The sequence below is a fragment of the Acomys russatus genome, chromosome 14, assembly GCF_903995435.1.
Source record: "Acomys russatus chromosome 14, mAcoRus1.1, whole genome shotgun sequence".
Taxonomy (NCBI): domain Eukaryota; kingdom Metazoa; phylum Chordata; class Mammalia; order Rodentia; family Muridae; genus Acomys; species Acomys russatus.
In genome coordinates this window covers 45,823,782-45,844,376 of record NC_067150.1, presented here as the reverse complement: position 1 = coordinate 45,844,376, position 20,595 = coordinate 45,823,782, and the positions used below count along the sequence as shown (strand labels likewise).

Sequence of the window (20,595 nt, the reverse complement as noted above, 5' to 3'; positions counted from 1 at the left end):
CGTGGCCGTTTCTTTTCTTTTTACTTGAGTCGATGTCTTTTGTTTGTTTGTTTTTTGTTTTTTGAGACAAGGTCCCTCTGTGTTAACCTTGGATGTCTTAGACTCACTTTTTAGACCAGGCTGTACTTGAACTCACAGCAATCCACCTGCCTCTGCCTCCCGAGTGCTGGGATTAAAGGCGTGGGCCACCACGCGCGGCTTGAATCGATGTCTTACTATGTAGACCTGGCTAGTTTAGAACTCAGCGTGTAGACTAGGCTGGCCTCAATTTCAGAGATCTGCCTACCTCTGACTCTCAGAAAGAGATTTCAAACAGTGCTGGGGCAGTTGTGAGCGTGACATACACTTTGACTAGGACTGCTTAGATGTGTATATCCTTGGCCCTCTGTTTAAACTTTGATCTCAGCCGGGCGTGGTTGCATAGACCTTTAATCCCAGCACTCAAGAGGCAGAGGCAGGCGGATCGCTGTGAGTTCGAGGACAGCCTGGTCTACAAGGGGAGTCCAGGACAGCCAAGGCTACACAGAGAAACCCTGTCTCGAAAAACCAAAAACCAAAAACCAAAACCAAAACCAAAACAAACCCAAAAAACAATATACTTTGATCTCAGTTTAGGACCCCAAAGACCAATGTCATCACATTGAATAAAATTTCTTTTACTGCTTTCAACTTTTAATTTGGCTTTTTAAATCGGCTTATTGAGGACAGACCCGACTTGGGATGTAGGTTGTGACCCTGCCAAACTAAATAACACTCTCACTCTCAATCTAGGACCACGTGTCTCATCAGAGGCTGGAGAATCGTGCCTGTTCTACCACACTACTCCATGGGATTTTCTGGCCCACTGTCACCAGGCATAACCCAGGCGCTGCCGGTCAGAGTGCTAGGTGGAACGGGAGGTACAGACAGTAACCAGCAGTCAGGCGGCCCTCCGAGGCCACCGCTAGGCCATCTCAGCGCGCTGCAGCATAGACTGAGCAGGCCTCTGTCCCCTGAGAGAAATCACCTCCCTGCTCAATCTAGACAGGTCTAAGGCCCCGCCTCCTGCCCCCAGGCCGCGCCCCCCAAATCCCGCCTTTGGCCCCGCCCCTGCCTTAGGCCCGCCTCCGCCTCCGGCCCCGCCTTCACTTCCCAACCCTTGCTTCCCTCCCCCTGAACTGCGGGACCCAGCGGAACGGGCCAGGCTAGGCTGGCGACGCTGCCCGCCTCCGGGCTGGCAAGGGCCACGGGCGCCGGGCTCGGGGCTCCAGAATCTGCCGATGGGAAGCAGCTCTCCGAAGGGTGAGAGACGACGCCGCGGCCACCCGTAACGCCGCGGTCACCATGGGGAACAAGCAGACCATCTTCACTGAAGAGCAGCTGGATAACTACCAGGTGAACCCGGCGTGCCGCGGCCCCTGTAGTCAGTCCTCCCTTCGGTCCTTTCCCGAGGCCTCTCCAAAGCGGGAGGCACTGAGGTTCAAGCCCTGGCGCTGCCTTCAGCGCGCAACGGCACCTTGGCTGGATGACATCCCCCCCTCGACGAGCCTCAGTTTCCCAAGCCGGGGAATGAGAAGTGCATTCCAGTCAGAGTATTCTGTCAGATGCGCCGAGCCAACACCCCTTTTCTTCCTTTTTCACCTTTTTCCTGCCCGCCCAGGCTGGACCCCAGCCATTCCTCCCAGCTCATTGGGCATGACCCCCAGCCCAGAAAGGTCTTGGAGTAGGGGGAGGACAAGAGGCCCCAAATGCAGTTCAGGTCGGGGTGTGTTGTTTATCTGTTGGGGTTTCTCTATGGACATAACTGGAGGAAGGAGGCATCTCCCAACTTACTTTGTGCTCCCAGTAACCCCTTTCACCCTGATTCTTCCAAGGTCAGAGCTAGCTGTCCAGAACAGTGATCTCAAAGCCCCAAGCTCTGTGAAAACTTCTGGAGGTATGGGGGGGGGGAAACCTTATCTCCTGGTTGGTCCCGAGTCTGGCTCAGCTGGGTAGCTCACCATTGCTGCCTTACTCTCCCCAGGTGTCTATATCTTGTACCCTGTATTCCATCTGCCTTACTTAGTTTCCCCACTGGCCAGGCTCAGGTAGTTTCCTGGGCATGAAATGTCTTCCCCTTGTTTTTCATCTTTTAAAGCCCAACTGTGGAGTCTTTTCTAAACAGCTTTAATGTCATGTGTATTCCTACCTTAGATGTGTGTAAAGCCTTCATGACTATTCATTTGGCATCCAGAGGGACCCAAGTGACAGAAAGTTACTTGAGGACAGCCCTAGTGGGCACGGGAGGGCAATGGCAAGGCAGCCCTTGCTTTGAGGAAGGAGGCTACGTATCTGCACAGGAGGTTCAGAAACAGGGCAGAGCTTGCACGGAGCCTTGGGAAATCAGGTTTTTTGCTTGTTTGTTTGTTTTTTGGTTTTTCGAGATAAGCTTTCTCTGTGTAGCCTTGGCTGCCCTAGACTTGCTTTGTAGACCAGGCTGGCCTCGAACTTACAGTGATCTGCCTGCCTCTGCCTCCCGAGTACTGGGATTAAAGGCGTGTGCCACCATGCCTGGCAGAAATCAGGATTATTTCCCCCTCAGCAAGTTCTGGAAAGGAGGCATTGTAAGTGGAGGTAGATACAGGCAACCCAGGAGAGAAGAGTGGCCTGCTGAAGGTGGGAAGCCTGCTAGACCAGCCTGGCATTGGGTTACTAGTCAGACCCAGTCCAGTGTTGAGTTCTGATCCTTTGCCAGGGCCCAACTAGACCCTGCCAGGGAAATGAGAGCCATGAAATGCGAGAGCCCCACATCCCCATCCCTCTGCCTCTCTCTCTATGGTGGCCAACCAGGGCTGGGTGCGGGGGACCAGAGTTACAGTCTCTTTTCCAAGTAACTCTGCGTTTCACAGCCTGACAGTCTTCCCTCCCCAGGACAAGATGCCCCATTTCCTGCTCTCCAGATGCCACTGCGGATGCCCAAAGTTTAGGCTACTGTCCCGGCCGCTTACGTGCGTGGCCCACCCATTCCCCCAGCCCTTCACGTACCTACACAGGGCCCATTGCCCTCTCCAGAACCTGCTGCACTCCTCCAGCCACCCTAGCTCTTTGCTTTAGCCCGCATTTTCATTTACGAACAAACCCTATAACCCAGCCTGCTTTGCAGTTCACCTTGAGATCTGCTCTTCCATCCCAAGAACATGACCCTGGTCAGCCCTCCAGCATCTCCTAGGGACAAGGGGCTACCTGGAGCTTCCTCCCCCTCCATCATGGTCCCTGTAGTCTTATCTCTCGTCCCTCTTCTTTCTCTTCTTCCACCCCTCCCCTCCTCTTCCCTCCTTCCTTTATCTTTCTATTAGGAGGCAGCATGGGCCTCTGTATAGTTGGGTTGACTAAGCTCTAGTCAGATCCTTGTAGGAACCCTGAGAAGCCAGCCACTGAATGAACGGACACAAATACCATGCCCATCTCTCTCTCTTTTTTTTTTTTTTTTATTAATTTATTCTTGTTACATCTCAATGTTTATCCCATCCCTTGTATCCTCCCATTCCTCCCTCCCCCCTCCATTTTCCCATTATTCCCCTCCCCTATGACTGTTCCTGAGGGGGATTACCTCCCCCTGTATATTCTCATAGGGTATCAAGTCTCTTCTTGGCAACCTGCTGTCCTTCCTCTGAGTGCCACCAGGTCTCCCCTCCAGGGGACATGGTCAAACGTGAGGCACCAGACTACGTGAGAAAGTCACATCACACTCTCCACTCAACTGTGGAGAATATTCTGACCATTGGCTAGATCTGGGAAGGGGTTTAAAGTTTACCGCCTGTATTGTCCTTGGCTGGTGTCTTAGTTTGAGCGGGACCCGGGCCCAAATCTGCCTATCATATTGTTCTACTTGTAGGTTTCTAGGACCCTCTGTAGCCTTTTATTTTGCTATTTTCCCATGCGTCTCTCATTTAGAGTCCCAATAGGATGCCTTCCCCTCTGTCCCAGTTTCCTGGTAAGTGAAGGCTTTCGTGGGACATGCCCCTTGGGCTAGTATGCAGATATAAGTGAGTATATACCATGTGAGTCTTTCTGCTTCTGGGTTAACTCACTCAGTATGATCATTTCTAGCTCACCATGCCCATCTCTAGCAAGCAGCTTTCTAAAATGGGCATGGTCGCCTTTTCTCCAGATACTTCTGGGGTCTTGGGATGACTGTTTGAGAGGTCGGAACAGGGCTTTATCCTAGGCTGGTCTAGGTTCAGCTGGCCTCCAATTTGATTTCTTTTTCAAATTAGTTGTTTTATTTCGTGTGTGAGTGTTTTCTCTGCATGTATGTGACCACGTATGTGCTTGTGGTCAGTCCATGGAGGTTAGAAGAGGGCATCGGATCCCCAGGACTTGAGTTATAGATGGTTGTAAACCACCACATGGGCCCTGGTGCAGGGAATGGAATCTGGGTCCCGTGCAAGAGCAACGGCTGCTCTTAGCCATTGAGCGGTCTCTTCAGCCCCCAGCGTCATTTCTTGCTCCAAGGCCTCGGGCACCCTGCAGGCCTTCCCGTCAAGCTGTTGCTCTGCCTCAGCTCCTCACCAACAGTCTGTTTAGGCCTCACATCTTCAGGAAGCGTTCCTGGACCTCACCCTGGTTCATTCACCTGAGAGTGCGCAGCGAGCCTATGGTTTGTAGACCTCTCCAGTCCTTCCCTGGGCCAGTGAACGGCTCCTATTGGGTCATGTTGCTGTCTGTGTTCCTCTCTTCCTGGGAAAGCTTTTCTAGGCATAGAAGAGACTTCTGAGGAAGCAAAGAAGGAAGGAACAAACACAAACCTAGCATATAGTTCTAAGAGGGCAAAGAACTCATATATAGGGATCCCAGCTGTAGTTGGGCAGTTGATGCTATGGAAATTACCAAGTTGGTGTCTCTTCTGGGTCCAGGTTCCTCCTCCTTCTCCTCCTCTTCTTCTTCTTCTTCTTTTTTTTTTTTTTTTTCTGAGACAAGGTTTCTCTGTGTAGCCTTGCCTGTCCTGGACTTGCTTTATAGACCAGGCTGTCCTTGAACTCACAGCGATCCGCCTGCCTCCGCCCCGCCCCCGAGCGCTGGGATTAAAGGTGTGCGCCACCACGCCTGGCCTAGGTTCCACTTCTACGGTGGGAATTCTTACTCATCCAGCTATGCTTACATCAGAGGTCTGTCATGGGGATCAACTAAGGTCATTCTGGAGCCTGACCTCCAGCCATTTGTTGGTTGGTAAGGCCATTCCCAGGCTGGGCTGCAGAGCCAGAGAGGAGCCCCCCCCCCCTCCTTCAGATGGCACAGATAGTGGCTTGGCTCCCGACCACTGCTGTAGGCAGGCCAGGTAAATAGGAAACAGATGCCACAAGGAGCTCTTGAGTTGAGGGGCGAGGAGAGGGATTGGAAGTGCTGGCGAAGGGGGTGGGATTGGTGGCACATCCGCCGAGAGGCAGAAAGAAGTCTTGATGGAGATGACCTCCAGGCTTCTACTAGTGACCAGAAGAACCCAGCCTGGCCTGTTTGGTGCTTCCAGAATCCTGACCCTAATTCTCCCGGCCCAGGGCCCCCTGAGACACAGTTTTCCCATCTGTAAAATAGGGAGATAATGGTTGTCCCAGCGTAGTGCTGAAGATGAAATGAGGCTGGCAATTGAGAGTCCCTCATGCACGGCGCATGGTAATTGTGTACTGGCTATGAATTGGTTCTCAGCCTGGGCAGCACTTTAAAATCACTGAGTAACTAGGGGTCAAGTGGGAGCCCCAAGGGGGATTGAGCCTAAAGCTTTCTGGATGCTAGACACTCTATGACCACTGATCTGTATCCTCACCCCTCGTCTACTGTTCACTTTTAACGTTTTTTTTTTAGACGGTACTTCACTAACTGCCCCATGCTGGCCTTGGCTACTAAGCACTCAGTAGTCCAGGAAGGACTGCTTGGGACCCTCCTTCCGTAGCCTTCTAAGTAGCTGGGAGTACAGGCCTGTTTGGAAGGATTGGGTGGCTCTGAAGGGCCACGGATGCCTGGGAGGACCCAGGGACTTCCCCCTCTCATTGGTCTGAGGGGTAGCAAGATCCAGGCCTTTAAAACTGCTCCTAGCTGGCACTGGCCTGGAGGTGGTCTTTTCTGGTCTCTTGCTAGTAAGAGTTAGCTCCACCCAGAGTTTCTGACTTAGGAGCCTGGCACGAGAGCCTATATCTCTACCATATCCCCGGGGAGGCTGCTGCTATGGTGTGGGCACCATTCTTTAAAGAGCAGTGTGAAGTGAGTCTATTGTACTATGGTGGCCAGGATAGGTGGGAACCATTCCCACCGTCTGCAAGCAGTACTCCTGAGGGGTCTGTGTGTTTTCTTTCTGACTCGGGGTATATGTTAGAGGAACAGACGGAGACTGGAGCCACCAGGACCCCCTCTTCCGTCTTCCGGTCCTGTGACAGCCCTTTCCACGTGGTCCCTTCGGAGCTATCCCTCCACATAGGGAGAGTGCTCCTGGGAGGCGTGGGCTCCTGGCTCACATGCTCTCAGCCCATCTGAGGCTTAGCCCTGCTAGACAGGGAGTTTTCTGTCTGCACTAACTAGGTCAGGATGAGGCTGCTGCTTCCCAGCCTGAGCTTTAAGTTGAGCCCTCCAAGAGAAGCCCCCAAGTTTCCAAGATGGGTGCAGCCCCATGGAGTCCTTCATCTGGCTCCCAGTAGACCGCAGGTAGCTTAGAAAGACAGATTCGCTGCGCATCGTGGGAACCTGGAGATTGCGCCCACCTTCCTCTCTGCCTATCCAGGTTCAGCAAGGAGAGCTCCAGCTGTTGTGCGGACACTGTGGGTATCCTCTTTGGCACACCTCAGTGCCCAATCCAGCTGGCCTGGTGTCTAGCAGCTCCAGGTCCTCCGGAGCCAGCCTGGCTGCTGGGTGCGCCTGGCCTGTGTCCATTCGCCCCCTCATTAGAGACAGCTCTGCTTAGCATAAGGCCCCAGGAGGCCCCGTGGGCTCTGCAGAGTCTGAGGCCTTCGTTCCTTATGCTAGAAAAGTGGGCAAAGGCAGAAGAGCTAGACAGCAGGAGATAAACGGAAAAGCCCCGCATCGGTGGGCATTTTACATCCTGTTGGATTGCTTTCTCTTCCTCTCACCTAGGCCTGGCCTAGTAAGCATTATCTAAGACTCCAGGTCATGAACAGATGTATCTCCTCCAGACAGACAGGTCCTTAAAGAGTCCAGATGCTACCTGTCCACTCCCTTCTTCTGGGCTCTACCCCTCCTACCTCAGGCTCTCCATCTTTCTACTGCCTCCTCAGTATGATAACCCTTGTCCCTGCAGCCTGAGACCACAGAGTGCATATGCCTGTAAGTATACATTTCCAAACACAGGGCTGCTGCTCATGGCTATTCAGGACATCTACTTTAGACTGCCTACCCGTACGCGGTCCTGTTCTCAGTGCCTATGGTGATGTGCTGAGGACCCTGTTGATTCTCTCTTGAGTGGTCTGTAGAACTGTCTCTCTGTCTCTTAGCTACTCCCCTGCTCTCCCACAATGTATCCCCCCCCCCCGCCATCCTCCCACCCCACTCCCACCCCCTTCAAATCTACTGTTGCCATTTGTGTTCCTCTTTGCTAAGTACCCCCCAAATGTATCTCACCCAGACCCACCCCACCTATGCATCAGTATCCTGGGCCCAGTTGGCAGGGGGCAAGGATCAAAAGCTTCTGGAGGCATCTTCTGAACCTACTAGAACTGGCTGTCTTCCCCTCCGCGGGTGAATGAGGAGGGGCAGTAGGCACGATCCTGCCTTGGGCCCAGGGCTGATGGGTAGGGCTCCGTAGCTGTAAGGGTTCTAAAGGTCCACCATGTGTGTTTTCCCTCCACAGGACTGCACGTTCTTCAATAAGAAGGACATCCTCAAGTAAGTGTGGTTTCTCTGGGGGGTAGGGCTGTGGCAGGGGTGGGGTCTTTGGAGACCTGCAACCATAGGGATCCTCCTTCTTTTAAGCCAACTGCTCTAAGAATCCTCTGGCTTCAATGTCTGTCACTCCAGGGATGTCCAAGGGCCAAAGTGCCCACCTGAGCTGTTTACTAGGGGTGTCCAGGAGAGCCCTTCTCTTTGTGGGCTAAGGATAGGGTCCTGAGCAGGAGACATTGCAGTGTTGTGAGTCTCAGGCCAGAGAGTGGCCATTACAGGATGCTAGGAAACCTGCAGCCATTGCTGCCCCCCCTCTACTTAGGCTATCTGGTGTCACTAAAAGCCAGCAAAGTCTCAGGATCAGTTTCCCTAGAGATCGATGCTGAGGCTGGGGCTATAACCTGGTGCAGCCTCCCCGGAGAGCTGCACTGACGCTCGTCCCTACCCTGACCACTCTGTGGGGACAGTGTTCCCCTTCCAGCCTACCATTCGACCTTGTCACTTGGGTGAGGGAGAGGATACCCCATTTTTACCTCTTAGAGGGTCAGATCCTCCCAGGCTTGGCCCGAGGCCTGGGCTCTCTTCCCATATCCACAGCACTGGAGTTCTATGGCGTTGGCGAGGTTAGACCCTCTGGAGCCTCGCTTTCTGGGGCTGCTGTCACCACTAGCAAGAAACAGTAATCAAAAAGGAGTGGCACCTGACCACTGGGATGGCCTATCCTGAATGATGTGTCCTAGGTGAGGATTTCTGGTGCTGACTCTGACCTTCCAGAGGTCTTGGGACAAGCCCTCCTTTCAGTTTTACCATCCTGACACCTCTATGGAGCTGTGCTTCCAGCCTCTTTAGCCCGCCCCCCGCCCCCCTCCCGCTTTGTGCATGCTGCGTGGCTGCTTGCGCTCAGAGGTTCACAGCATTCCTATCCTCAGTGCTCCTAAAGCTAGCCAGAGCTCTCTAGAGTCATAGGCTCAGTAACCAGCTCCCCCAGGAGCCGGATTCAGGCATCCCTACCCCTGCCTGGCACCTGGGCAATGCCTCTTAGCCTCCATTGACTGTGTAAAGAGTGTGATAAGGGATAGGGGCACTGGCCACAGGAGGATGTTCCAGGCTGGCAAAATGCAGAGACAAAGGCCCGTGTCTCCTCCTCACCCCACTTTGTACTAATCCTATTGACATCAGCCAGGTTGCCCTTGGGGAAGAATGGCTCAAGACCAAGCCAAGAGTTGGATGGAGCTAGTCTGACAGGCCTTTGGGGGTGTCTCTGGCAAATGAAGGGCTCTTAGGCAAAGGCCCCTGGGTCTCCACAATCCCTCTCCCCCATAGGTGAAGGAACCTCCTAGGTAGGCGGACACCCTGCCTGAGCTGTTACCTCTCTTGTTTCTGGATGTCACTCCCAGGAGAGAGGCCCATGTCACTGACCCCTGCAGGCCTGCCAGGCCCGCCCCTCTCCACTGCTCATGTCTCAGTGAGGCCTAGAGAGGGTAAGGAGAAAGACCACCCAGTGACAGATGTACAGCTGGTCAGTGGCAGAGCCCAGCTGGCCAGACCGTGCATCCATCCACTGGGCTGTCTTCCTCCCAGGACCTTGCTGCAGCCCCCTCCTTCCCTAGCTCCCAGCTGCCTGTTTCCTTGGTAGGCTGCACCCTGAGTACTGACCAGATGGCAGGGCGGGGAAACTTGAGCAGGAGGATCATCTGTCAGTGATTCGGATCACAGATAATCCCCTGCTCAGCTGCTCCCCCTACCATCAGCCCCTGTAGATCCCATTACTCTCCAGCCCAGCCCACCCATCCTCCCATTTCTCTCAGCATCCGCGCTTCCTGCGCTTCCTGCGGATAAGAGCTTGGTCCTTCAGCTCTCTCATCCCCAGTGACACTTGGTTCCTGAACAAGTGGGCGTCCTGTCCTCTCCAGCCAAAGGCAAGCTTGTCCTCTTGACACCCCCGGGAATCTGCTAAGAGATTACTATGTTATTTTCTTATCCTTTAAAACATTTATGTAATCTATTTTAGTTACTTTTTATTTATTTTTATTAGACATGAGGAGTCTGAGACTTAACTGCCTGCAGGGGCCAATCTGCACCCCGAGTACAGGACGTGGGCCGGTCCCTGCATCATTTCTGCAGAAATAGCTGCTCCCAGCAGCAGCAGCAGGATCAGCAAACAGATGCACAGTGTAAAAGTCTTTCAGTCTGTAAATGCTGGCAAATAAATTTGAAATTTTAATTTAATTCTTTCTTTTCTAAAAATGTAATATATTAAAAACCCCATGTGAAAGCCCGGCATTGATTGGGGTTATCAGTTTCTGGCTTCTCAGAGCCATCTATCTTTCCCTCAAATGATTTCAAATGCTGCTTATCATAGATTACATCTTATTAATAGTCAGGTTCAGCTCCTCTGAGTCTGATGCCAGTGTCTTTTTTTTTTTTTTTTTTTTTTTTTTTTTGTCATCTCCCCCCCTTGGGGGAAGGGTGCAGGCGGCAGGAAGTTAAGTCAAGACCTTGCTATACAAAGTTGGCTGGTTGACCTTTTGCAGGTTCCATTGTTTCATTCTGAATGCGTCCTTCGGATTCTGGAACGAGGGCTTGGTTTGTCTCTCCCCCTCTCTTTTATCCCTCCCTCCCACCTTTCTCTCTTTCTTTCTCTATGGATTTATTTATTTATTGTTTTGGGTTTTGACGTTTTTGGCTGGTTGGCCTCCTTGCTGGTAGGAAGGGCTCCGCTAACTTCCTGGAATCATCCAGGTGACTTCCACACTTGGTTTCATGTAGCTAGAGTAGCGTAGTTGTCATTTTCTTGTTCTGAGGGTTAAGATGGGACCAGTGCCCTTTATTGAGGGAAGGAGTGACAGAGGTGTAGATGCACTCTTTCTTTCTTTCTTTCTTTCTTTCTTTCTTTCTTTCCTTCCTTCTTTCCTCCTCCTCCTCTTCTTTTTGATGATTTTTCCCACAGTGATTTGGGTTTTCAAATTATCCGTGGAGTTCCTTAAAAATTTCCAGCATCGCCAGGTGTGGTGGCACATGCCTTTAATCCCAAGAACTTGGAAGGCAGAGGCAGGTGGATTTCTGTGAATTTGAGGCCAGCCTGGTCTACAAAGTGAGTTCAGGACAGCCAAGGCTACACAGAAAAACCCTGTCTCCAAAAAAAAAAAAAAAAAAAAAAAAAAAAACCAAAAAGAAACAAATTTCCAGCATCATTCTAGTTGTTTTACTTTTTAATATTTTTAAAAAGATTTTTATTTTATTTTATTTATTATTTATATAGTGTTCTGCCCACATGTGTGCCCGCATGCCAGAAGAGGGCACCAGATCTCATTGTAGATGGTTGTGAGCCACCATGTGGTTTCTGGGAATTGAACTCAGGATCTTTGGAAGAACAGACAGTGCTCTTAACCTCTGAGCCGTATCTCCAGCCCCTCTACTTTTGAATATTTTTAAAGATTTATTTTATGTGCACTGATTGTTTTGCCTGCACGTATGCATGAGCGACACATATGTGCCTGGTGCCTGCAGACATCAAAAAAGGGGATCAGAAGAGAATATATGCATCTGTGTGCATGGGTGCACATTTTACTTACTTTGGAGACAAGGGGTGTGTGTGTGTGTGTGTGTGTGTGTGTGTGTGTGTGTGTGTGTGTGTGTGTAGCCCTAGCTGTCCTGGAACTCACTCTTCAGACCAGGTTGGCTTCGACCTCTGAGATCCACTTGCTTCTGCCTCCTGAGTGCTAGGATTAAAGGTGTGTACCACCACCACCTGGCTGCAAGGGTACACATGTGTATAGGGGTGCATCTGTGTGTGCATGCATGTGAAGGCCAGGAAGTAACCTCAGATGTGCTTCAAGCACCTTCCCCTTTTGTTCTGAGACAGAGTTTCTCATTGGCCTGGAGCTTTCCAAGTAGGGTCGGCTGGCCAGTCCTCAGGGATCTGCCTGTCTCCTACTCCCCAGCACTGCGGTTAAAAGTGTATATGCCAGGCATGGAGAGGCACCTCTGAGGTTAAGAGGACTTGCTATTCTGATAGAGGACCCAGGTTCAGTTTCCAGTACCCCACAGTGGCTCACAACTATCCCTGTGTGTGTAATGCACATGCCTAAATGCAGGCAAAACACTCATGCTGATAAAATAGAATAAATGAATTATTATTATAATTATTATTATTTTGGTTTTTCGAGACAGAGTTTCTCTGTGTAGCCTCAGCTGTCCTGGACTCATTTGTAGATCAGGCTGGCCTCGGACTCACAGCGATTGCCTGCCTCTGCCTCCCGAGTGCTAGGATTAAAGATGTGTGCCACCATGCCCAGCACGTTTTGTTGCTGTTTTTGTTTTTGTTTTTTCAAGACAGGGTTTCTCTGTGTAGCCTTGGCTGTCCTGGACTCACTTTGTAGATCAGGATAGCTCAGTTTTGGCTTTTCAAGACAGGGTTTCCCTATTTAGCATTGGCTGTCCTGGACTTACTTTTGTAGACCAGGCTGGCCTTGAACTCACAGAGATCCACCTGCCTCTGCCTCCCGAGTGCTGGGATTAAAGATGTGAGCCACCACACCCAGCTTCATCAAGATTTTTAAAAACAAAAAACCCCAAGCATATATGTCATCGTGCCTGGCTTTTTCTTTTCTTTCTTCTTTAACATAGGTTCTGGGAATTGCCGCAGTTCTATTGACATTGTCTTATTTAACCCGCACAAGTGGGGAAAATGATAGCCTGGTTCCCATTTCTGACTGAAAATTACTCTCTGCGGATACTCCCTTTACTCAAGGTTGCCCCACTAGCTAGTGAGTGGTTTAGGTGCATTTCCAACCTCAGCCTGGCTTGAAGCTATAGCTACAGCAACCCCCACAACTTTGGGGGCACATGCCAATGCCCAGAGCCACCCAGCATCACCCTTAGCACAAGTGGAGAGAAGTAGATGTTAAGATGTAGTCCTAAATATAACTAGAAACACAATGGACCTAATAAAAGTGGACAAGTTAGGCAAGAATGGCAAGCTCAGCATCGGGAGGCTGCAGGCTGCTGACATGAGAAGTTTGCAAGGCCTGGCTACATGGTGAGATCCCGTCAAACCCTGCTTCCTCCAAAGAGCGCGTGAAATGCAAAATAGAAATTTTGGTGCAAGGCCTGTTATAAAAAGGGCAACACTCCTCAATGTAGGAGATAACAGACTATCTGAACGTCCTCTTGCGGACAGTCCCAGCTTTGATCTGGCCACTCTGGTGTCTGCTGACCCCGTCTTACACCAAGGCTAGGATGTGGGGGGTTTCCCCTTCTGCTCTGTCCCTTGTGACCTCAGGTCCTTTGTTGGCGATGTGTTCCAGGAGTGTGAGCTGTGGCGTTGAACTTTCTGTTTACCCCGGACATGCTCTGCTCTCGGAGAGGCGGTGTCTTCCAGGGTGGCTTGATGCGTGTGTGTGTGTGTGTGTGTGTGTGTGTGTGTGTGTGTGTGTGTGTGTGTGAGATAATACTGGGTTCAAATCTCATCCTCACTGCTCATTCACTAGCCTTATACAAGTGCCAGTAGGCACTTAATCGTTTGGGCTTCAGTTTTCCCATCTGAAAAGTGGGAGGCTAATATCTACTTCTCAGGGATGCTTGACAATTAAAGGGGACAAGGATGTCACACAGTCCTAGTCTGGAGGCATGGAACTCGATAGGTGGCAGCTTCGTGTGAGCTGAGGAAGTAGCCAAATGGTCTGTCCAATGCCAGGGGTCAGATGGGACCCAGGTGAGCCTTGGTCATACCGAGGGACTTACTAAGGGAGGACCTGGACATTTTAGGTCACTTACGGGATCTATTCTGATCCGATTTTGAGGTAGATGTGCAGGTCCAGTCCAGGATGTGAGGTCATACATGATCCAGTCCACTGTAGTGTGGGGCCTCACTTTGGGCAAATGCCTACCTTGGGCCCTGGCTGGTACCCCTCCACATGCCCCGTACACCAGCACATCACAGGTGCTATCTCATATGAGTGTAATTTGAGTCTGTTGTGGGATGGAGGGATGACCTCTGGGATGTAAGAGACACAGACACACAGGACAAAAGAGGACTGGATGACAGGGACTTCCAGGTGACATGGTGTCAGGAGGCCTCACATCCTACAGGTGATGAGCAGCTGACTGAGGTGGGCATGCGTTCCAGGAAGACACAGCCTTCGGAGTACAGGGCAGGAGTGGGGGATGGGAGCTGGGGCCCTGAGCCGTCACCCAGGGTGGGTTAGCTCAGTTGGAAGGCTTGGTCCTGCTGACTGCAATTGGAGGAAGGCTGTAAAGACCCATTTTGGGGGGTTCCTGGAGGATGTGAAGGCTGCTGAGTGCTCTTAGCACCTGACCTTCAGGACAGAAACTGGGCTGGGGCCCTCGAGGACCTCTGATTGTGGCAGGTACAGGAGTGTGTCTATGCTTTGGACTGGCCAGTCTCAGGTTCCAGCCAGGGCCCTGGAAGTTCTATTTCTGTGGCCTTAGACAGATCTCCCAGACCTCAGCTTGCTTAGCTGCAAACTGGGGTCATGATGTGTTGCCTGCACGGTGATGAGCAGGGGATTAAGATGACAAATGTCAGGCACAGTGCCTAAAACATACAAAAAAAAAAAACTCCTTTTAGAAAAAAAAAAATTATTTAAGCCAGGCGTGGTGGTGCACACCTTTAATCCCAGCACTCGGGAGGCAGAGGCAGGTGGATCTCTGTGAGTTCGAGGCCAGCCTGGTCTACAAAGTGAGTCCAGGACAGTCAAGGCTACACAGAGAGACCCTATCTCGAAAAACCCATTTATTTATCTGTGTGTGTGTGTGTGTGTGTGTGTGTGTGTGTGTGTGTGTGAGAGAGAGAGAGAGAGAGAGAGAGAGAGAGAGAGAGAGAGAGAGAGAGAGAGAGAGAGAGAGAATGTGGAGGTTGTAGGATAGCTGTGGGGGTTGGTTCTCTCCTTCCACCATGTGTGTCTCAGGGATCAAACTCAGGGTGTTTGTTGACAGAAAGCATCTTCACCCAATGAGCCATCTTGCCAGTACAGTATAAAAGACTTAAGAGAGACCAAATCAGGTCGGGGTGTGGGAAGAGGGAGAGGAAGGGGAGATAGGATGAGAGAGACAGAGAAAGAGAGTGGTGGGAGATAGTCGCCTAGCTGGGGACTGGGGAGGAAGTAGAGGGGAGGTCAGTTGTGCTGGTGCAAGTATGGTGTGTCAGAAGCAAGGAGGGCCTAGGCGGTTGGGTCATCAGCACAGGGATTTGGGCAGAACCTGCTCCCCCTTTAAGTTGTGACCACTGTGGACAGAGCAGACGACCCCTGCCCCCTACTATCCCCTCACTAGATCCTGGATAAGGACTGTTTTTCTAAGCCCAGACAGGGTAGCACTGGATCATGGGGCTTGGTACTGGCAGCCTTTAAGTGCTTCTCCTTTGCTTCTCTTAAAGGCTCCATGCGCGGTTCTATGAGCTGGCCCCCAACCTGGTACCGATGGACTACAGGAAGAGTCCCATCGTCCACGTGCCCATGAGCCTCATCATACAGATGCCGGAGCTCCGGGTATGTGAGAGGCCGCTGCCTCGGATGCTGGAGCAGAGCAGGGGGATTCCACATCCGGGCATGGAGCAGAGGCCCAGACCCAGACTGAAGTCTGCCTCTACTCACTGAGAATGTGTTGCCCTGACCGCAGAAGCGCTCTGTGCCTCAGTTCCCCAATGTGTACTTTGCACACATGAGTTATGAAGGGTGTGGGGCTTGGGAGGTGTACTGTGCATCTGTGGCTTCCTGCTGCCCAGCCATTGGCCTGTGCCCACCTGTATATGCCTATGTGGAGTCGCCCGGGCCGTACACAGCAGCCTTTGGTTCTCTCAGACCATTTTTCTCTCTTCCCCCATGTCTGGTCATGGATTCTTGGTCATCTCTAGTGGCACATCTAAGACCCAAAGTTGCTGGGAGTTTTTTTTAGAATGCTCATTTGGGTTTGGGCTATGTGCGGTAGGCTCTGCCAGCTCCCAGGGTTGTGATGTCGCCTAGACATGAAAAGTTTCCTGATTTCTTCACATGGGCTATACAGAGGACTCTCCCACAGTAAGAGAGCATTGGTCATGATTCCACAGTGCAGTGGAACTTGGCAGGCCTGGGATGTATGGATTACAGTAGGGTGAGAGAGCTACATGGCATCCCCCTTGGACCTGCATCCTGACTCTGTCCTGAGAGATGATGAGCACAAGGCTGGCCCTGGAGAGCACTGCCTGTCCTCAAGGGAGTAGGGGACCAGGCTGAGTGTCATGGAGAATGTGAGGCACTGCAGAGACTTTGTCTCCAGAGTTGATCCAGGCTGAGCAGCTGTGATGAAAGCACTGTGGGCCCTAGACAATTCGGCCTTACCGGAAGGAGCAGAGGCAGTGCTGGAAATGAGAACAAATGGGCTGTGGGGCTGGAGGAGGCATCAGGACTACCTCTTGCTGCTTGTGTTGTTTCCAATTATCTGACATGTTGTGGCCTGACTTCCATTTCTCACCTGTCCGGTCTGAATTAGCCTGGAGCGAGGGCTTCATGGAGCAGTTGTCCATGGACCAGTTCCTTTGCTGGGGACACTGCCCAGTAGGTGGAGGAAGGAGCCTGTGTGTGCCTCTGAAAACTGAGACAGTTGGCACACTCAGCTTGCTGTGCGCATGTATGTACCCTGTGTGGCATGGGAACATGCTTGCTGAGCCAGGTCCTGGATCAAGGCCTTGTGCACTCTGACTTGGCAACTCCTCCAATGACCCCATTAAGTAAGTAGCTGTGTTTATTGCCTCACTCCAGAGGCCATGCCTGCCAGCTGTCACAGGCTGCCCTCAGACTGGCCTGAGGGCCCTGCCTGCCTCACCTACCCCCAGTGATGGCTGTGCTTGTCTTTAGGAGAATCCCTTCAAGGAGAGGATTGTGGAGGCCTTCTCTGAGGATGGCGAGGGGAACCTCACCTTCAATGACTTTGTGGATATGTTCTCTGTGCTCTGCGAGTCAGCGCCCCGAGAGCTCAAGGCAAACTATGCCTTCAAGATCTATGGTAAGGAAGGGCTGGCAGCGGGGTGGAGCTGTAGAGCTGAAGGGAGCATCACAGGAGCCATTGGACCATCCAGTTATTGATGGGTACACTAAGGCTATCCTTTGATGAATGCCTGCCTTGAGGGCATAAATCATGCCTGAGACACATCTTCAGAAAGAAAGAGAGGCTTGCTCACCCTGGGTCGGGGGAACTAGAGGACTGGGGGAGGGGTTAGTTCCCTGGAGACAAGAGGACAGACACCCCAACAGAGTAGACAGCACGGCTTGCCAAGATATGAAATGTTTGGAATGTGGTGGGAGGAGGGATCCGAGAGGGTATAGAGAAGTAAACTAGGCTGTGAGGAGTTTGGGGCTAGTGCTCAGGACCAGGACAATGCGGGGTTCAGGCAGGGAAGGGCAGGCAGGAAAGGAAGGGCAGTTGTGTTCTAGAAAGATCACTGGGGAGATAGGGGCATCCCATTTCCTCAGCTTGTTGACCGACTGGCCACGAGAGGGCGCCAGGCACACACACTTCTCCTGTAGCTAACCGGAGGTTACCACACAGCTCACCCACTGTGCCTTGAACTTTTACTGGACCAGAGGAAAAGACCACAAGCCTTCCCACACCTTTGAGAAGCTGGTGGATGTCGAAGCAGTGGGCCCATCAAGGGCCGCCTGTTAATTTTGTGATCTCACGTTTACTTCAAAGGACTTTGGTTTAGATACACTGTGCAATACATCGTGTTTGCATATACGAAAGCAGACCCTCCCTGTCCATTCCACAAATGTAGATTCTAAAATTGCATCCTTTATCCTTCAGTCTAGGAGCCCACGGTGCTGCTCCTGGGAAAGGCCGTTGTCTTCCTATAAGCAGGAAGTGCAGAACATGCAGAGGTCTCCATTTCTTACTGACCAGATAGCAGGTCTTTCCAGACTCTTCTGCAGGTCCTTCAGGAGCATGCCCACTACGGAGGCCTCCACAGGCAAGGTCAGGGGTGGGCAGCTAGTCCTCCCCAGTTCTGCTTCTTCACCTGCAGAGTTCAGGCATGGCTTAGCTAAAGGCGGAAAGTGGCTTTGTTCCTCATCTTTGCCATTTATGCCAGCCTAGTGGGCAACAGGCATTCAGATGGAGGGACCCTCTCTCTCGAAAGTGATGCCTGAAGAAACGTGAAGGCCAAGGGGGTATCTCCTGGGAAGGCATCAGAGGCACAAGGAGCCAAGTGTACAGAGCTGGCCGCTGTGCTGAGAGAGTAGGTAGGCATGATGAGCCTGCACATTGCTCACCCCACAGAACCACCCTGCCAGGCTCTGGAGATAGTGGTAGTGCCCAGTAGACCCAGCAATGCCCCCTACTCTGTACATAAAGGCCATCCATGCACTGGCCTCTCTCTAGGGGCATCCTGTATCTCCTGACCTGACTTGCATTTTTTTTAATTGACAGATTAAGTTGTACATACTGACTGCATACAACATGACATATGTGTTAGTTAGTCATGTGTGTCTGGAGGCCTGGGGTCATTTAGAGGTGGCAAGGTGTCATTTAGAAAGTGTGGGTCTTAGAGTCAGATAGCCCTAGTCAGAATCCTTGCTCTATCCCTGATTGGATCTCCGACTTGGACTCAGGCACTTGGCCTTTCTGGGCCCTGGCTTCCTTGGCTGTACGAGTCCACTGTGGGCCGAGGGCAGGAAGGCTGCTTGGCTTGTGTGGGAAGCTCCCAGAGAGCTTCATATTTGGAACTGCTCGAGCTGTGGCTGTATACGCCTTCACTGTGGGGGTGTGTGGGTTGCCCCAAATGTTTGTTCACTGTGGTTGTTTAAGCTATACTTTGTGCGTGAGCCTCCTGGTTTCCGTCATTGGGTCTAAGAACCCCAGTGTCCTCTGAGTTCATAGAGATACCCTGGGGACTCCAGAGACTAGTGGAGAGATGGGTGTGGCCATCTGCGAGGAAGGGCCCCCCCCCCAACAGGGCCCCATCCCTCCTCAAAGGCCCTGGAGGGACTCAGGCCTCTTTGACCATCTCCCACCTGACCTCGCAGACTTCAACACCGACAATTTCATCTGTAAAGAAGATCTAGAGCTGACGCTGGCCCGACTCACTAAGTCAGAGCTGGATGAGGACGAGGTGGTACTGGTGTGCGACAAAGTCATCGAGGAAGCTGACCTGGATGGCGATGGCAAGCTGGGCTTTGCCGACTTTGAGGACATGATCGCCAAGGCCCCTGATTTTCTCAGGTGCTGTCCCCCCCCACCCCCCACCCTCGGGACTGGGCTTGGGTGGGATAGGCCACAATATGCGAGTCACAGCTGGCTGCCTGGTTTCATGGGCCCTCCAGTGGGCAATGATGCATTGCAGGCCCGAAATAGTTGGTCAAGGCCCAGCTGCCCAGGTGTGTGCCTGGCTCTTACATGACTAATCCTATCACAGGAGGGCTGAGACCTTCCATGGTGCACAGGAGGGTTCAAGCCTGCGGGGAGGGGTGTAGCCTTTCAGCTTAGGAGGCTGAAAACTGGACAGCTGCCCCTTCTGAGTCTCCCGTGGCTACCTCCATGCAGCGTTCCTTAAGGAAATGACCAGGGCCAGGTCAGCTTTTCCCTGCAGAGCCTCCTGCCGGCACACCCTCTCTCACCCTCTCTGTGCTCTCTCTTTCTTTACAGCACTTTCCACATCCGAATCTGAGGACACTTGCCAAGGCTGTTGGGGGGCCTAGAACACCATCCTCTGGCCTACTGTCTGTGCGGGTATGGTTTCCAAGTGCTCTAGGAAAGGACCTGTGGCATCTGGGGTTCTCACCCATGGACATTTCCTGTGGCCCTTTTAGCAGCAAAAAAACAAAAACAAAAACAAAAAAACAAAAAACAAAACAAAACAAAAAAAAAATAAAAAAACTGAATAGCATCAGGGTTGTGAAGAACAGGACCCTGGCCAGCCAGGGGCCTCAGGGGTCCACCCTCAACACCTGCAGTTCCCTGTGGGCTCTCTCAACCACCCCCTTGCCCTGTCCTTTTCTCACACAGGAGTGTCCTCCTAGGAGGGGAAGGTGGAAAACCTAGCAGGAAGAGTGGAGACGAACAATCCACATGCAGGGCACACACCCCAGCCACCCAGGGCTAAGTGCAAAAAACAAAAAACAAAAACCCAAACCAACCAACCAACCAACCAAAAAAACAAGCAAAACAGAGGCTGGGGTTTTAACAAGCTATGCAATCTTTTACCAAAGCCAAGGCTGGGCTGTACTCACCCGACCCCCATACTTTCCCAATGTGAAGCTGTGTAAGCAATGGGTCCAAAGGGCTCCGCCCCTGTGTCTTGAACACCACTCCACCCACCCTCTCTGAGGACATGGTGTCAACTGGTGTGTGCTGACCTCAGATTTGTGAATCCCTAGGAATAAAACACTTTGGTGTCCTGCACTCTCTATGTCTGTCAGCATTAGGCATGCTCAGGGGTACCTTTTCCGTCCCTGTAGCCTTGGCCTGGGTGAAGCATCGGTGTTGGATGCTGACTTCATTGCCAGGTTGTTGAGTGAGGATTGTTCCTGTTGCCGTTGTTAGGGTATCCGACTACTCTCAGGCCTTTCGCCCCCCACCCCTCCCCTCCCAGCAGGATGGGACTTCAAGAGGGAAAAGAACATTAGCCAAATGTCTAGCAAGGCACGGCTTTCCCCACAACTCTGCACCAAGCCAGGGCGGACAGGTGGGGAGGAGGCCTGTGGTATTAGCTCCTGCCTCCTGAGTGTAGGGGCAGGGTAGAGAGAGGATGGCAGACCAGTT

At 52.0% G+C, this 20,595-nt stretch overlaps 1 protein-coding gene across 2 annotated transcripts; it reads left to right on the top strand.

Annotated features, from left to right (window-relative positions):
- The first annotated feature begins 1,142 nt into the window (after window positions 1–1,142).
- Cib2 (calcium and integrin binding family member 2) lies at window positions 1,143–19,603 on the top strand. Of its 2 annotated transcripts, XM_051156458.1 has the most exons (6): window positions 1,143–1,374; window positions 7,811–7,845; window positions 15,242–15,353; window positions 16,698–16,845; window positions 18,861–19,056; window positions 19,480–19,603. In XM_051156458.1, the coding sequence occupies exons 1-6, from the start codon at window positions 1,324–1,326 to the stop codon at window positions 19,499–19,501; spliced, it is 564 nt and encodes a 187-aa protein (XP_051012415.1). In that variant the 5' UTR covers window positions 1,143–1,323; the 3' UTR covers window positions 19,502–19,603. The 2 variants fall into 2 exon arrangements, with proteins under 2 accessions (XP_051012415.1, XP_051012416.1); XM_051156459.1 differs by lacking the exon at window positions 7,811–7,845 and having other exon boundaries at window positions 1,144–1,374.
- Window positions 19,604–20,595: the final 992 nt, after the last annotated feature.